At 32.6% G+C, this 15,941-nt stretch overlaps 1 protein-coding gene across 5 annotated transcripts; it reads left to right on the top strand.

Annotated features, from left to right (window-relative positions):
- The first annotated feature begins 5,211 nt into the window (after positions 1–5,211).
- LOC114412010 (serine/threonine-protein kinase AFC2-like) lies at positions 5,212–10,894 on the top strand. Of its 5 annotated transcripts, XR_003666571.1 has the most exons (12): positions 5,212–5,392; positions 6,111–6,303; positions 6,661–6,841; positions 6,941–6,989; positions 7,079–7,193; positions 7,371–7,462; positions 7,727–7,877; positions 8,009–8,073; positions 8,167–8,264; positions 8,355–8,457; positions 8,557–8,975; positions 9,897–10,894. XR_003666571.1 is itself a non-coding variant. In XM_028375769.1 (11 exons), exons 1-11 carry the CDS (start codon positions 5,294–5,296, stop codon positions 8,701–8,703), a joined length of 1,293 nt encoding a protein of 430 aa, XP_028231570.1. In that variant the 5' UTR covers positions 5,212–5,293; the 3' UTR covers positions 8,704–9,093. The 5 variants fall into 5 exon arrangements, 4 of the variants coding, with proteins under 4 accessions (XP_028231570.1, XP_028231571.1, XP_028231572.1 ...); XM_028375769.1 differs by lacking the exon at positions 9,897–10,894 and having other exon boundaries at positions 8,557–9,093; XM_028375770.1 differs by lacking the exons at positions 6,111–6,303; positions 9,897–10,894 and having other exon boundaries at positions 5,221–5,392; positions 8,557–9,093.
- The last annotated feature ends 5,047 nt before the right edge of the window (positions 10,895–15,941 follow it).

Raw genomic sequence — 15,941 nt, 5'->3', positions numbered from 1 at the left:
TATATATATATATAATATTCTGCTTATCAATAAAAAGAAAAGCATGTAAGGAGAAAGTCAAAGCATCGCTTCAATTGTTTAATGTAGAATTTTGTTAAAGCAACTGTCACATTTGTCAAATGATACTCATGTTTGATTTAAACTATTTTTTTTTTGTAATCTCCAATGTGTAATATAAATGAAGAAGGAATAAATTAGTTATTGCTTTCAAAATAAAAATAAAAAATATTTTTGAATAATTTTAACTTTAATTCAAACATTTATGCAAATATATTTTTAAAAAAGAGATAGTTTTAAAACACAGTGCAATCTTAGATTAACACAGTTATTTATCTTGATTTATTCTTGTTAACAGATTAAACATGGCTCAGAAAAGAGGATTGAAAGAAAAAAAATTGAATATAATAGATAAAGGCTATTATATTTAAGTACAATAAGGTTTAGATAGCTGATGAAAACAACAAGTTTCTTAAATGATATAACTAATTCATGAGAAATATTAGTGATACTCACTCTCTTTTCATTATTTTTGTTGTGATTGGTTCAAATTTGTTAAATTACTAATTTTGTTGTTTTGGTGGGTGTTACTCTTATTATTTAATTTAACAATTCTCTCATGATTTAAATATGAGATCCACTAAAATTAGTAATTTTAAAAAAATTATCAATCACAAAAAAAAGTGTTGAAAAGGGAGAAAATCTTGTTAATATTTCTCTTAATTTGTAACTAATTTTTTATGTTGCTAATAGCTAGCCCCGACAAGCTAAGTGTTCACAACATTTCAAATTTAGTAATTAAAAACAATACAAATGCATATTAAATTAAAGGAGAGTACAATAGAAAAAATGCCGAAACCACATCAACAGAAAGATGCATAAACAATGACTAGAACAATAAAAAGTCAAAGGGCAAAAGTCCAACCACTAACTCATGCAAGAGCTGAAATTTATGCGCATAATAAAAAGTCAAAGGGCAAAAGTTCAACCACTTGCCAAAAGTTACAATTCAATTCAAAGACAACTACTCTGCTTAATGGAAAATGCTGCATAATATCATTAAAGTAATGATTAATTTTTTTAAAAAAAAAAACCTTCTTTTTATGTAAAAGAAAAAAAGATAACATTAAAAAATCATCAATATAATTTTAACGTGTTTTATATTAAAAGTTCCACGCTAAAAAATAATACATATTTATATTTTTCTCTTTTTTTCTTTATCTAGATGTCTTATAACATGACGTTCTATGAAACATTTTCCTTTTATTTATCATATGTAATCGTGTTGACTGTTGTACGACATGAATAAAATACTTGCTGCATACTTTGTTTTTTTATCGGATGCTGCCTTTAAGACTCATATCACGGATATGGATTACCTGAAGTGGAATAATAGTTGCAGGGGTCTATACCATCCATTATTTTTATAATTACGTTTATTATTTTTTATTTAAATCAAAATATCATATATAAACAGACTTCGCGCTAAATTTTTACATAGATCAAGAGTCCAGTTTTACAAAAAAAAAAAAAAAAGTCTATCACAATTAAATAGAAGAAACTCCAATTTTTTTTAAATTTGATTAAGGTCAAGGTGAAGCTCAAGTCCAACAAAGTCTAAGTGGTGAGACTCGTTAAATAAGACTCATAAAATTTCTGATAAATTTTAATCTATAATGAATAAATGGTGTATTCAAAACATTATGTTAAGAGAATGTATTAAAAGCATTAATTTTCTTTATTCATTTCTTAAAAGGCAATACATGGTCCAATTTTAGAAAAGAAACAAGAAAAGCACTACTCTTGGACACAGGAGTAGCTTTCAGCCAAAAAGATGGTGTATTGATTTTGCATTAACAAGAACCCTTGTTGTTTTGGTTGGGATTTCAAACCCTTTGATTGTGCAACTCTCTGTAGTCTCTCTTGGCATAAGTAATGGCACTGGTGGATGGAGTCTCAGGTCCTCCTTCACAAATGACTTGAGGTACAAGAGTCTCGAAAGGTCAATCTCTTCTACCATCTCTTTTCCCTTAACAACTCCTCTAATTTCTTCTTGTGCTCTTTTCATTGCTTTTGGATTTCTAATCAGCTCAGACATTGTCCAAATAATTGTGGCTGAAGCAGTACTAGTTCCTACTACAAAGATGTCCTACATAGATATCCAGTAATAAAAATAATTATATCAAACTATTGAGTAACTATCACAATTACTGCAACATAAAGAAACAGAGAAGCAAGGAGAAAAAAACAAGAGAAAAAAATGAAGAAACATGTGAAATACTCTTCTGTGCATTATGAGAATGAGAACAAAGTATTTATACAATGATAAGTAAAAACTAGTAAAAACAAAATAACAGCTAATTAGCTAAATAACAGAAAAGTATAACTAATTAACTGAAATGAGAGATATATTGTAACAGCCCCCCTCAAGTTGGACGAAATATATTTTGGAGAGTCAACTTGCAAGTGATATCTTCAAATTGCGGACGGGGAAGAGCCTTAGTGAATATATTTGCAATTTGCTGAGTGGTTTTGACATGAATAAACCTGATAAAACCTGAGGCAACATGCTCACGAACAAAATGAACATCTATGTCTATGTGTTTGGATCGTTGGTGAGAAATAAGATTGGTAGATAAGTAAATGGCTGAGATATTGTCACATAAAACCATAACCATTGGAGGAGGAGGAGGATGAAAGAAACAAAGAAGTTGTCGAAGCCATAATAATTCAGAAGTGATGGAGGCAATAGCTCTATATTCAGCTTCAGCTGAAGATCTAGAAACGGTAAGTTATCTCTTAGATTTCTAGGTGAGAAGAGAATCACCCATGAAAATGCAATAACTCGTAGTTGATCTTCTACTGTCCATGCAGCTGCCCCAATCTGCGTCTACATAAGCACTCAAGTTGAATTTGGATTGTGAAGAAAAGAAAATTCCTTGACCAGGAGTGGCCTTAAGGTAACGAAGTATGTAGTGAGCATCTTGTAGATGAGGCATGCGAGGTTGACTCATGAATTGACTTAATTTATTTACAGCAAAACAAATGTTAGGCCGAGAGATGCTGACATACATGAGTCTGCCAAGCAATCTTTTGTATGCAGAAGGATCTAGAAGAAGTTCTAAATCAGTGGCACCAACTAGATGTCAACAATGCCTTCCTCAATGACACTCTTTCAGAAGAAATATTCATGAACATTCCACAAGGCTACAAACACAGTGTCACCAAGGGACCCAATGCACCATTGGTTTGCAAGTTGAATAGATCTATATATGGACTAAAGCAAGCTTCAAGAACTTGGTTCAATGCTTTCAGTAATACCTTACTCAGAAATGGATTCAAACAATCCAAGTATGATTACTCATTGTTTACTAAAGGAAAATGAGATAATCTCATAGCAATTTTAGTTTATGTTGATGACATTATTCTAGCTAGCCCAAGTCAAGAAATCATCTCCAGAGCTAAGACAATTCTGAAAAAGCATTTCAAACTGAAAAACTTGGGAGATCTAAAAATTTTCCTAGGCCTGGAGCTATCTAGATCAAAAGAAGGCATTTTCATATGTCAACGACATTACACATTATCTATGCTAGAAGATTGTGGAATGCTTGCCTGCAAACCATCTTTGATTCCTATGGAAACAAATAACAAATTGACAGCTAACTCAGGAACTAAGCTTGTTGATCCAGGATCTTGTAGACGACTCATTGGCAGGCTTTTGTACTTAACTATATCTAAACCAGATATATGATACTGTGTGCACAAATTAAGTCAGTTTGTCTCCAACCCGTATACAAACCACATGCATGTTGCAAACATGTTACTTCAGTACCTTAAGCACACTACTGGTCAAGGTATTCTTTTTAGAGCCAACTTAGACACAAAATTACATGCATATGTGGATATAGATTGAGGATCATGTCCTGAAAGTAGAAAATCAACCACTGACTTCTATATCTTCTTAGGAAATTCCTTGGTTTCCTGGAAAGCCAAAAGACAAAAGACAGTAAGCAGGTCCTCAACAGAAGCAGAATACAGGTCCTTGGCTTCTGTCTCTAGTGAAATTACATGGACTCGAAATTTGCTTACTGATTTCAATATCAAAACTCCTTTTGCTACTGTCTATTGTGATAACTAAGTAGAAATTCATATTGCTTCAAACCCTATTTTTCATGAGAGGATCAAACACTTAGAGATTAATCTACATTTTGTCAGGGAAAAGGTTTTTCAAGAGATTCTGAAGCTCATACATGTCAGAAAGTACCACTAACTTGCAAATATTTTCACCAAAGTCTTACCCTGAAATACTCTTCTTAGCATCATTTCTAAGATTGACATTGATAACATCTGCCTCCCATCTTGACGGGGGTATTGGATCAAGACTTCTAACAAAACATTTATCATTCTTTTATTTTTAAATACTTTCCATATATATGTAAGTTTGTTAGGTAGTTATTCTGTTTTCTTTTTTGTTTATTTCCTTTTTTAATTTGTCTTTCTCCTTTTATACATATGTAGTTGATAATTATTAATCACACACTTGTAACCTTCTTGCTGTTGATCAATACAGATTTCAAGATTTTTCGAGTATCTTTTCTTCCTTTTTTCATGTACTTTCTTTTCAAATGATCACAAGATTAATAACTTCAATAACTAGAGATACAATTATGAGATATAGATCTTGTGAAGAAAGATGATTTAGCTTTGTTGATGACATGGCCAGAAGCTTTGAAGTATGCCTCAAAAAGCTTCATAATATTTCTCTTGCTTTTAGTTATGACATATCTTTGAACGATTTAAGGTTATGTTTGTATATTTTTAATATTATGTTTAAATAATTTAAAAGTGATTTTTTAATTGTAATAATTTTTTAATTAATATTTTTTTAATTAATATTTTTTTATTGATTTATTAACTTTAATAAGTTATAAAATGCGAGATGTAAATATGAGAATGGTTACACGCGCGAGTATACCCTTCCCATTCTCATCGAGGGAAAAAAAACTAGTCGACAGCATTTGCAATTATTTATTCCATTCCGCAGCTCCACCAAACCTGACCGAACCATGGTTAAAAGGATGACCCAGATTTAACCATAGTCTACATTAGACAGCACAATCCAGCCCCTCGATCAACATGCTCCAATGCGATCGACACGTGGACGGTAAGATTTCATCCCAACCGTCTCCACGGTCGTTATTATTAGGCTAACATCGAGATTAGGGTTCCTGAAGCTGAGGCACTATCTTCCCAAAAGAATACAAATCTCTTTGAAGTTTTCGTAGTTCTCTGAATCATGGAGATGGAACGCGTCTTCGAATTTCCTCACACTTACATGGATCGTCGCCCGAGAAAGAGAGCGAGATTGGGCTGGGACATCCCTGAAGTTCCCAAGGTAACTTTTTGATCCTAAAATCTCAGATCTAATATTTTTTCTTCTTTTTCTTGCGCTTTTATCTTTTCTGGTGTAGATCTGGTGGAATTTGTGTAGATTGGGTATGTTTGGTCCAGGTAACATGTTTTTTTGCCTCGCAGGGTTGATGTGACGATTTTTTATGTTTTGTTTGATGCATCTGTTAGGTTTTTCCCTTTTAATTTATATTGCGGAACTGTGTACCGGTAAACAAGTTGATTTGGGTTCTTTTATTCCATTTTTTTGTGATTATTCTGTGTTAGATTTCTGTGTTTGTTGACATGAATCACTGATTGTGTTTGCATATGTATCTGGATTTTGTCACAAAATACATGTTATGATTAATATCTTCAGATCTTTCATTTTCGTTTAATAATATTTGATGTTATCATTTGCAAAGAGGGGAACTCTTATGTAAGATCTAGTCTTTGAAACCTTATATTAATTGAATTTGGAGAATGAATTGCCTGTCTATTAATACACTCTAATGTGAATTATGGAAATTTGTTTCAATACTCAACTATTTTCTTATTATGCTCTCAATAATTTATTGTGTGTACTGGATCACCCTTGTTTATTTCATTGTCAGTTTTTTTTGTTATATTCCGAGGTGGTGGTGAGAGCATAGGTTGAGTTAATGACAGTGGGATGAAGTTTTATTTTTTAACTATGAGTGGTACATGAATGAATGGCTGTGTAGGCTCAGGTAGGATTGTTTTGTGGACAAGATGTTGGGACTATTTCAAGCTTTGCTCCTTCAAGGGGTCCCTCAGAACATACCACTAGTTCTCTATTTGTTAAGCCAGTTGCTCGAAATGGTTCTCCCCCTTGGCGAGATGATGACAAAGATGGGCATTACATGTTTACGCTTGGAGAAAATTTAACTTCTCGCTGTAATTACACTTTTACCATCATTAAGAAATTTACATTCATATATTTCATCATGGTCAAATCCTAGTTGATATTTGTAGAGCTGTAATCATTGGCATGCAAAACTCAGAATTCTGATTCACATGCATCCTCACACCCTTAACTTTTAAATGTGGGCTTAATTTTATGTCATTTTAATACCTTAACTAATCAATCCTGTTACTGTTTCAATTGAAAATCAATTGTAAGATTCTTGTTTTCTTAATTATTATTTTATGTTGTAAGGTGAAAAACATTTTGGGAATCATATGTTTAAATGGACAGTAGAATTCACTGTGTTGGCTAGGCTTGCATTGTTGATACTTATATCATGTTTGCAGATAAGATCCATACCAAAATGGGTGAAGGAACTTTTGGGCAGGTCTTAGAATGCTGGGATAGAGAAAGGAAGGAAATGGTTGCCGTAAAAATTGTCCGTGGTATAAAGAAGTATCGAGAAGCAGCCATGATAGAAATTGAGGTGTTGCAACAGCTTGGTAAACATGATAAAGGAGGCAATCGGTAAGTAGATTTAACTTAAATTTGTCACGTATGCTAGTACATACTACAATGAAAATCCTTGATTCCATTGCATTGGTTAAATGGGCTTATTCCTTGCAGTTGTGTGCAAATACGGAACTGGTTTGACTATCGTAATCATATCTGTATTGTAAGTATTTAATTTGTGATGGAATCATTTCCCCAATTTACAAATAATTTGGGGGTTAAGACAACGGTGAATTTAAATGGTTTTAACAGGTGTTTGAGAAACTTGGACCAAGCTTATACGATTTTCTTCGGAAAAACAATTATCGCTCATTTCCCATTGATCTTGTCCGTGAGATTGGCAAACAACTATTGGAATGTATAGCATGTGTGTAGTATTTACTTGAACTAGCTTCTTTTTGAGCTATTTCTTCCATACATTTCACTTTGGATTATCATTAACTAATAATGGCAATACATGTTGTAGATCTAATATACTGTCAGACTCTGTTGTTTTTGTCTCTGTGGGTTAGCTTTCTAATAGTATCTTTTTATGAATTTGCAGTCATGCATGATTTGCGCATGATTCATACTGACCTGAAGCCTGAAAACATACTACTAGTTTCACCCGAGTATGTCAAAGTTCCTGACTACAAGGTGCTTTTCTTTTTGCCCACCTGTGATTATTTATTGTTTTGGACTTGTTGCACTATGCGTAATACTAAGAGCAGTTCCTGGTTGATAGGGGTGTTAGTAGGAAGTATTCGTGATGGTTATTTTTAATGACAATTATGTTCTTTCTTTTTATGGGAAAAATAGTAGTCGTACCTGGATGAATAAAAATGAAACTGAGTATGGAAGTACCCTTTTCTATCTTTAGCATTGATTGATCAATCATTGACATCCATTTTATTTTTACAGAGTTCATCTAGATCATCATGTTCCTATTTCAAGAGAGTTCCCAAATCAAGTGCTATAAAGGTTATTGATTTTGGCAGCACCACTTATGAGCGAGAAGATCAGAACTACATTGTATCAACTCGTCATTATAGGGCTCCTGAAGTTATCCTTGGTATATACACATACTGTACATGCTGTGGAAAGAATGCCTGCCTGCCTTAACTGTGTTTTGCATGTTGACACTTGACAATCATGAGACTTGCTATATGTGTGCTAAAGTTGATTTTGGCAATGGTGTTTTAGGACTTGGCTGGAGCTATCCATGTGATATATGGAGTGTGGGATGTATATTGGTTGAATTATGCACAGTATGTTTGGCTCTTTCAAAACCTTTATACAAAGCACATTTATCCATCTCATATCATAGATTGTATTCTATAATTCATGAATTTGTATTACAGGGTGAAGCTTTGTTTCAGACTCATGAAAATTTAGAGCATCTTGCAATGATGGAAAGGGTACTTGGTTCATTACCACAGACCATGATGAAGAGAGTCGAGTAAGTGGCTTACCATGCTAACTTGATTTCAATTGATTGATCCTTAAAATATGATAAATGACTATGTATTATGTTTGTGCAAATGTTTAGCCGACATGCTGAGAAGTATGTTAGAAGGGGTAGATTAGACTGGCCTGAGGGTGCAACCTCGAGGGAGAGTATCAAAGCTGTAATGAAGCTTCCTAGGCTTCAGGTTGGTTTGATTATTTGCTTTCTGATTTTAACTATATAAAGCAATTTGAATGGTTTATATTGACTTTAGTCGACATTTTCCCCTCCCAAATATATGTAGAACCTTGTAATGCAGCATGTAGATCATTCAGCTGGCGATCTCATACATCTCTTGCAGGGGTTACTTAGATATGACCCCTCTGAAAGACTTACAGCCAAGGAAGCTCTTAGACATTCCTTCTTTATGAGAGAACACTTTAGAAGATGATTCACTTTCTTAACTGCTGCATCATTGACCTTCCTAAGGATTTGAAGATGTGGGCAAATGAACTCACCTGTGTGATGGCTAGTTTTTCTGCAGCTGTCCTCTCCCCAATGCTATGCTGAAAAATCCTTATGTAGGAATTTTTGAATGGATCTGGATTCGATGTACAGAAGAAAAAAAAAATGCTAATGTTATGGTGAAAATTGTAGATTTTACGGGCATGATTCATATGGCATCCTGAGCTTTGTGTGCACGAGTATAAGTCTCCATTCGAGGTTTGAAACGTTCTTTCTATCCGCGTCTCTTCTTGACTTTGGAACGCGAGCTTTGCCCCTTTTTGAAGGGGGTTTAATGATTTTAGTGTTTTATATAATAAAAAATAATATTTTTCTATGTTCATTTTTTAAAATAGTTAATTTAAATGAATTGATATAGAACATGGATTCATGACTTAAGTGATCAGTTTGTCTCATCGAGTGACTGATTGGTTGGAAGTCGAATAAATAACTTTTGGTTGCACAATATGCAGTCAATTTTTTGAATTGAACATAATGGATTGGAATGATATACCAAATCTGTTAGTTGAAGGGGTAGATTCCCGTCTTTTAAACCGTGGTCAAGATAGAGGGATTGCGGAAGCAACACCTGAGATTGTCATATGAGAAAATGGGCCATACTATTGGCAACCCTGTCTTGCTATTTAAATTCCCGAACCCAGTGAAATAACCATCCTATCCCCCACCCTTTACCCTACTCTCCTCCTTAAAAGTTAAGACATACCTACCCAACAGAACCTCCAAACCCTTCACTCCCTCTGTACCTCTCCAACAGGATTTACCTCCATTTTTAGTCACTGGATCCACTCATTTGCCCCCTTTTCATCTCCCTCTAGACAATCTTCATTTTCCTATTAGAAGTTCTGGCAAGTGACTCGAACTCTTTCAATTTTCTTTTGCGTTTATGTAGATATGACAAAAACTGGTTTTGTTGTGTTCTTACGCACAATGAAAATAAGTTTTTGCTATGAACCTAAAAATAGGTATACAACAGAAACTACTTTTCGTTGTTTACCTGTACTAAGTAGTTTTCTTACCTAAAAATAGATCCACAGCGAAAACTAGTTTACGCCGTGTATTTGTTTTAAATCAATGGTTTGTTTTTGAATTGTTGATTAAGTTAATATTTTTTCAATACAGTGTACCGCACACACATGATATATTAGACACGATTGACAAGTCACGGGAAGCTTCTATTCATAGCAGAGATATGGCAGCGACGCAAGAGCGGGAAGCTTCCATGATGAGGCAATGTATTTAGCAGACCTCAGCTGTTGCTATAATGGGGGAGGCATCGCAGCAATATGATGCGATAATAGCACAAAACCAATCATAACTAATAAGAAAAGAATATCAAATCTTTGGCATTGCATTTGGTGAATATGGGAGAAAGTTGAGACTAATTTAGTTCGCAGGTGGACAGTGTTGACAAAATAAGTTATAGTCTGACCTCGGGCTGCAAAATAGAGAGGTCTTTTAAACCTTTTTTGCCTCTTAGCAACTGGTCAACTTCATGAGTATCAACAAGATAAGGTCCTTAATAATTTTGTGCTGCAAAATGGAGATTGGGATTTTCAAAGCTTTGATAATTGTCTTCTCATTCTAGTTTGCAACCAAATCCATGGAGATTGGGATTTTCAAAGCTTTGATAATTGTCTTCTCATTCTAGTTTGCAACCAAATCCAAGCTATGGTGCTTTCCTCTCTGTTACTTGATGAAGATCGTTTGGCTTGGAGATGATCAAATGATGGGATCCCAACTATATATGATCGAGAAATTGCTCGTTCAACTCTTACCAACTATAAAGAAGGAGCAATTTCTCGATCATATATACCTGGAGTGGTCCCAATGATGAAATTGTTGCTTTGGAAAATTGCTAAAATCTCCCAATGATGAATCGTGCCCTATATGCTAATGTACTGTGGAAGAACTTCAATTCGTGCTATAATATATGGCATGCTGGCCAAAGAAGTGTGAACCTCACTCCTTGAGAATAATTCAGATGCTGACATTTTCGTGAATCTTATGGACCTTTGGTTACAATCAAATTTATTGAAGGATAGTCAGTGGAGTTTAATTTTGGGATTAACATCTCCAGCATGAAGTTTGTTGAACATTTGCACGTAGTCCAATAACGGGTAACACGACAGACCCAACAACACTCACTAATATAGATTTTAATATCATTTTAGATGTAACTTTGAGTTTAATTCAATTTTACAAAATCGACTTGTAAGATATAAGTTGTTCCTATTTCTATACATTATATGACAGCAAAAAAATGCAACTACATTTGGTAATTCCACACCTTCACCCGGAAAGGCTAAATTACGTGTGAAAGAACAAGCTGCTCTTATCATGTTGCGGGTACTTGCTAATCCTCATGATGTGGTGGTGCACTCCAATTGATTCAATTTGGATAGATATATATCTCGGTCTCTCCTATACATGGCCATTTTAAGCTAAATTTGATGGGGCAGTTCTTGGATAACATGATTTGGCTGCTTGTGGTAGAGTTTTAAGAGAACAAAATGGCACTTTCGTTTTGCCTATAAATTGGGATCTTGTTCTGTCCTTAATGCCAGTTTGTGGGTAATCCTAATAGGAGTTAGAGTGGCTAGGTCCTGTGGGTTTTGTTTGTAACATTCAATCCGATTCTTATGGAGTTACACCATTTGAAAGCTGCATGTGATAATCTCCACCCTTCATACGCCTTGGTGCAAAAAATCCTTCAAGAATGCAGATGGTACCTATCCAATTTGTCCATACTTCAAGGGAAGCTAATAAGACCTCCAATGGCTTAGCGGAATAGGGATTATCTATGCATGCTATAGATTTAGGACTTTTGATGTAGCCCCATGCGTAATTCATTTTTCTTTGTTAGCTTACTTAGCCGCTGTAACATTCCTTCCTGGATTTTAGTTGGGCTTTTGCCCCTCCTACACAAAAAAAAAAAAAAAAAGAAGTATACGAAAATAATTTAAGAAAAGATAAATGCAAATCATTTCCACCACTAGCAACTCTATAGTTGCATCCACGCGCAACTGTTTTGAATTTTTCTATGTAAATTGCAGGACTTTATTTATTAAAATATGTTCATTTAAAAAGAGAAAATAGGTTATATATCAATAATGTAAAATTTTATACCGTCATTTAATTAAATTATTATTTATATAATTTTTAAAATAATTATTATAAAAGTTAATAAACTTATTATACATAACAATAATAGTAACTTATAGTTGAATATTTGTATAAAACTGTTTTATATTATAATTACAATTCTTTTTTTCTTTTATTGATAACATAAATAAAATCACATTTTAAGAATCAGTATATTTTACAAGTACGAAATCTAGGGTTTTTTTTTGGGTTGAAAGTACGGATTCTAGTTATTATAAATAAATTCCTTTTGTTTTAAGAAGTTAAATAAAATAGTCCAAGCATATACCTTTAAGATACAGTAACTTTTTTTTTTATCGCGATGTGTACTTATATGAATAAAGAAGCATCTTACAAAGACTTAAATTTGTAGTTTGGGTAGTGAAAAAAATCACGAACTATTGAACTGGAATTCCAAACTAAAACTTGAGATGTGCAATAATCACATGATTTTAAAGGACTTATCTGTGTGAGGCACAAATTCCCAAGATATAACAGGTTGTTTATTACTTCAACAGTTAATTTAATTATTAAAAACATTGATATCTGACTTTCAAAGTAAGTTTATATATCAGTGGGGTTTCAGCTTTATTTTTAGTTATTTTGAATTTTTATATTTGAAAAAATGGATTGATATCTACTCATGATAATTAGATTTATATTTAATGACCATCTGTAAAAAATTATTTACAATCGATGAAATTTTTACCCATCAAATAAATTTGGACGGGATATGAGTGATATTTAACTATAGTACTATCTTTGTTCTTATTATATGACCTAAAAAATTTCTCTTTCGTCCTAAATATTGTACAATTAATGTTGAAAATTCTACTTATTTAAGCATTGAAGTCTATACAAGTGCCACAACCTCTGTGCCACTATACTCATTCATGATCAAAGTAGCAATCTATCAAATAAAACATCCGTATTCAAGTGAGTTTGAAGATTTGGAATTGGTCATAAAATAAGTGAGTTCCATTCTTGTAGGAATTGAAATTTAATATTGATTATATTTAATAAAATTCAATGCATGGATATTATCTAGGTCCCTATGTTATCTATCTGAAATGGTAAGTACATAGCATGATTTTAAAAATCAATATGATTGATACAAGTCGTCTGGGCTATCCACTACTTTGACAAAATGCGGAAGAATTTTTTTGTTTTTGTTCTTATTTTGTAGGTGAAGGAAAAGAAAAACGAAAAAATAATACCGACTAGAATCTAGAGAAAGAGACTCCAATGGCATGTGCCATCAACAGCATAATTTGTTGTTTGTTCTTATGACATATCCATGTGCGTTTTTTTTATAATAAATTTGGAGAGAGACAAGTGTCACGTGTTAATAAATCTATTATTTAAAATTAAATTAAATAATTACCATCATATTTAATATTTTCTCAGTCCTAAAATAAGTAGTTTTAGAAATAGATAAAAAGAATAATAATGTTCCAAAACTAATCTTAACTAAAATGACCATTATTAGAAATATTAATAAAAAAATAATTAATATTACACTGAAAGTTAACATGACATTTATTTTAGAGTAAATTATTTTTCTTTAAATATAACACTTATTTTGAAAAGAAAAAAATATATATATTACTTTTACTCATTTTTTGATATTTTTATATATCCACTTAAAAACACAAAAATGTTCTTGATAAAAATTAATTTTTCTTTTTTTTTCTTCTTATATTTTATTTTGCATTTTTATCTTTTTTTCTTCATATTAATAATTATATTTCTCACTTTTAAAGTTTTTATTTCTCTTCTCCCTTCTCCTTCTATGTGCTTAATTTAAATTTGTGAGGAATTTTTTTTTCTTATATATATATATATATATATATATATATATATATATATATATATATATATATATATATATATATATATATATATATATATATATATATATACTCTAAGAGAGTTATTTCTTATCCTTACCATTCATGTTCTTAAGATTTGATAGTTATAATAAATAAATATCTTAATAATTAGATCTCAAAAAAATGAATGATAAGAATATGAAGTTACTCTTGAAGTAAGTGAATCTCTCCTATCTTTTTTATTGAGTGTAGATACGTCCAAGTCACATTGGACTATACCAAATAATTAAATCCTTAAGATTTTGATATTAACAAAGTATAAATTTTATGAATTAATCTTTCATATTTAAGATACAAGTTCATATTCATCTTAATGAGATACAAATAGAAAAACATGAACAAAAAGACTCTGAACGATAGACAAAGTATTAGTCATTGGACAATACTATTTCTGCGTCCAGCCTTGAGAAGACAAGTGTTTTAACACTTGGCTCGCAATACAAAAGCATTGAACAGTTACTCGATAATCAAGGACCGAAAGCAATCACAAGAAAGTAACATTCATATGCTCAATAAGAAACTCGTGCCATAGCACACAAAAGGAAAGATTTAAATTGTCTTGTCTTGACATTCTTAATTCATTTTATCTTATGTTGTTAATGTTTCCTTTGATTCATATGATGAAAGTTAACTCTGACACTAGGCGACACTGGTAAATTGTATTTCTCTAAAGATATGTTGCAGAAAGTGTTTGTGATCCCCATTTTCTCTCTTTGCACAATAGCGACCTCGTGTTAAGCGCCAAAGCTATTATACAATGGCTAGTTGGGATCTCTCAACGGATTGAAGTTTTGAAGTCTATATAAAGCTTGAAGATATTCATGTTAAGGTTGTCGAATCACAAGAGAATATTCAAAGACAAAACGAACAAGTGTTGTAACGTTGTCAGTTCATTTGACAGAAGAAACTTGAGCAAATTGAGTGAATCTTAACTTTGTTAAGTTAGCAAGTTTCATTGTATTCAAGCTTATTGTATAAACACTCTATGAGTGATTAGAATACATTTTGTTTCAAACATGTATTATTTCTGAAAGTCAAGAGTGACTTAGTAACAAAAAATACTTGGGTCTTAATCTCAGTGGGAGATTAAGTGTGGTGTTAGGAGTGACCTAGAGAGTACTCATTGTAGTCAGAAGTGGCATAGAGAATACTTGGTTGTAATAAAAAAATTGATTAGTGAAACCCTTCAAGTCTTGAGAGAGAACTGGATGTAGCCCAAAAGTTGGGGTGAACCAATATAAAATATTTGTATTTTCATTATTACTTTTATATAACTAGATCTTTTCTTTAAGTCACTTATACACTATCATTATCAAGTTTGGTGAACTTATTGTCTAAGCACTAAGTTTTTATCCTTCATACTATTTAACCCTTCTTCTAATGTGTTTCAGGTACTTCATCTCTCTCTCTCTCTACACACACACGCACACGCACCCACACACACTCACACACAAAACTATCTCATTTAAAGTAAAATGTTACTCTTAAAAGGGAGTTTCTATTGGCCCCTATTAACATTCAAAGATTTCAAATATACCCTTCCTCACTTTGTATAGCAAAAACACATTTTCACTATATTAGTGGGGTGCGAGAAACATTGTGCAACGGAAATGTGATTCCATTGTACAATGCACAATGGAATCACACTTTTGTTGTAAATTTTTTCGCACTCCCACTAGTATAACGAAAGTGTGTTTTCACTATGCATTCGGGGTTGCAAAAAATGTTGCACAATGAAATCACGATTCTGTTGTGCAAATGAGGGTTAAAAAAATGTACAACAAATATATGATTTCATTGTACACTGTGCAATGAAATTGCAACAAAACGAAATTGTGATTTCATTGGGTTGCTTGAAAAAAAAAATGGAATCATGATTCCATTGTACAAATTGCATAACAAAATTATGATTCTGTTGTGTTAACAAACACAAAAAAAATATCGTGCATAAAAGAGAGCTTCGTGAGGGAAGGTGGGAAGATAGGGAGAAAGAGAAAAGGAATGAATGAATGAAGAAAGGAAAAGAGGAAAAGAAGGAAGAAAGGATAGGTGCTAATAAAGACATTTTGGTCTATGCCATGTGTCGCTAGGGGCCAATAAAAATTTGGAGAGCCCAGTATCAACTCTCATC

Source organism: Glycine soja, chromosome 5, assembly GCF_004193775.1.
Source record: "Glycine soja cultivar W05 chromosome 5, ASM419377v2, whole genome shotgun sequence".
In the NCBI taxonomy this organism is placed as follows: Eukaryota; Viridiplantae; Streptophyta; class Magnoliopsida; order Fabales; family Fabaceae; genus Glycine; species Glycine soja.
Note: the sequence above shows the minus strand (reverse complement) of the source record. Positions and strands in the feature narration are given on the sequence as shown.

Coding starts and splice junctions, on each gene's coding strand:
- LOC114412010 (XM_028375769.1), top strand. CDS start 5,294: ATGGAGATGGAACGCGTCTTCGAATTTCCTCACACTTACATGGATCGT. Junction 7,878..8,008: donor GGCTCCTGAAGTTATCCTTG/GTATATACACAT, acceptor ATGGTGTTTTAG/GACTTGGCTGGAGCTATCCA. Junction 8,458..8,556: donor TGAAGCTTCCTAGGCTTCAG/GTTGGTTTGATT, acceptor AAATATATGTAG/AACCTTGTAATGCAGCATGT.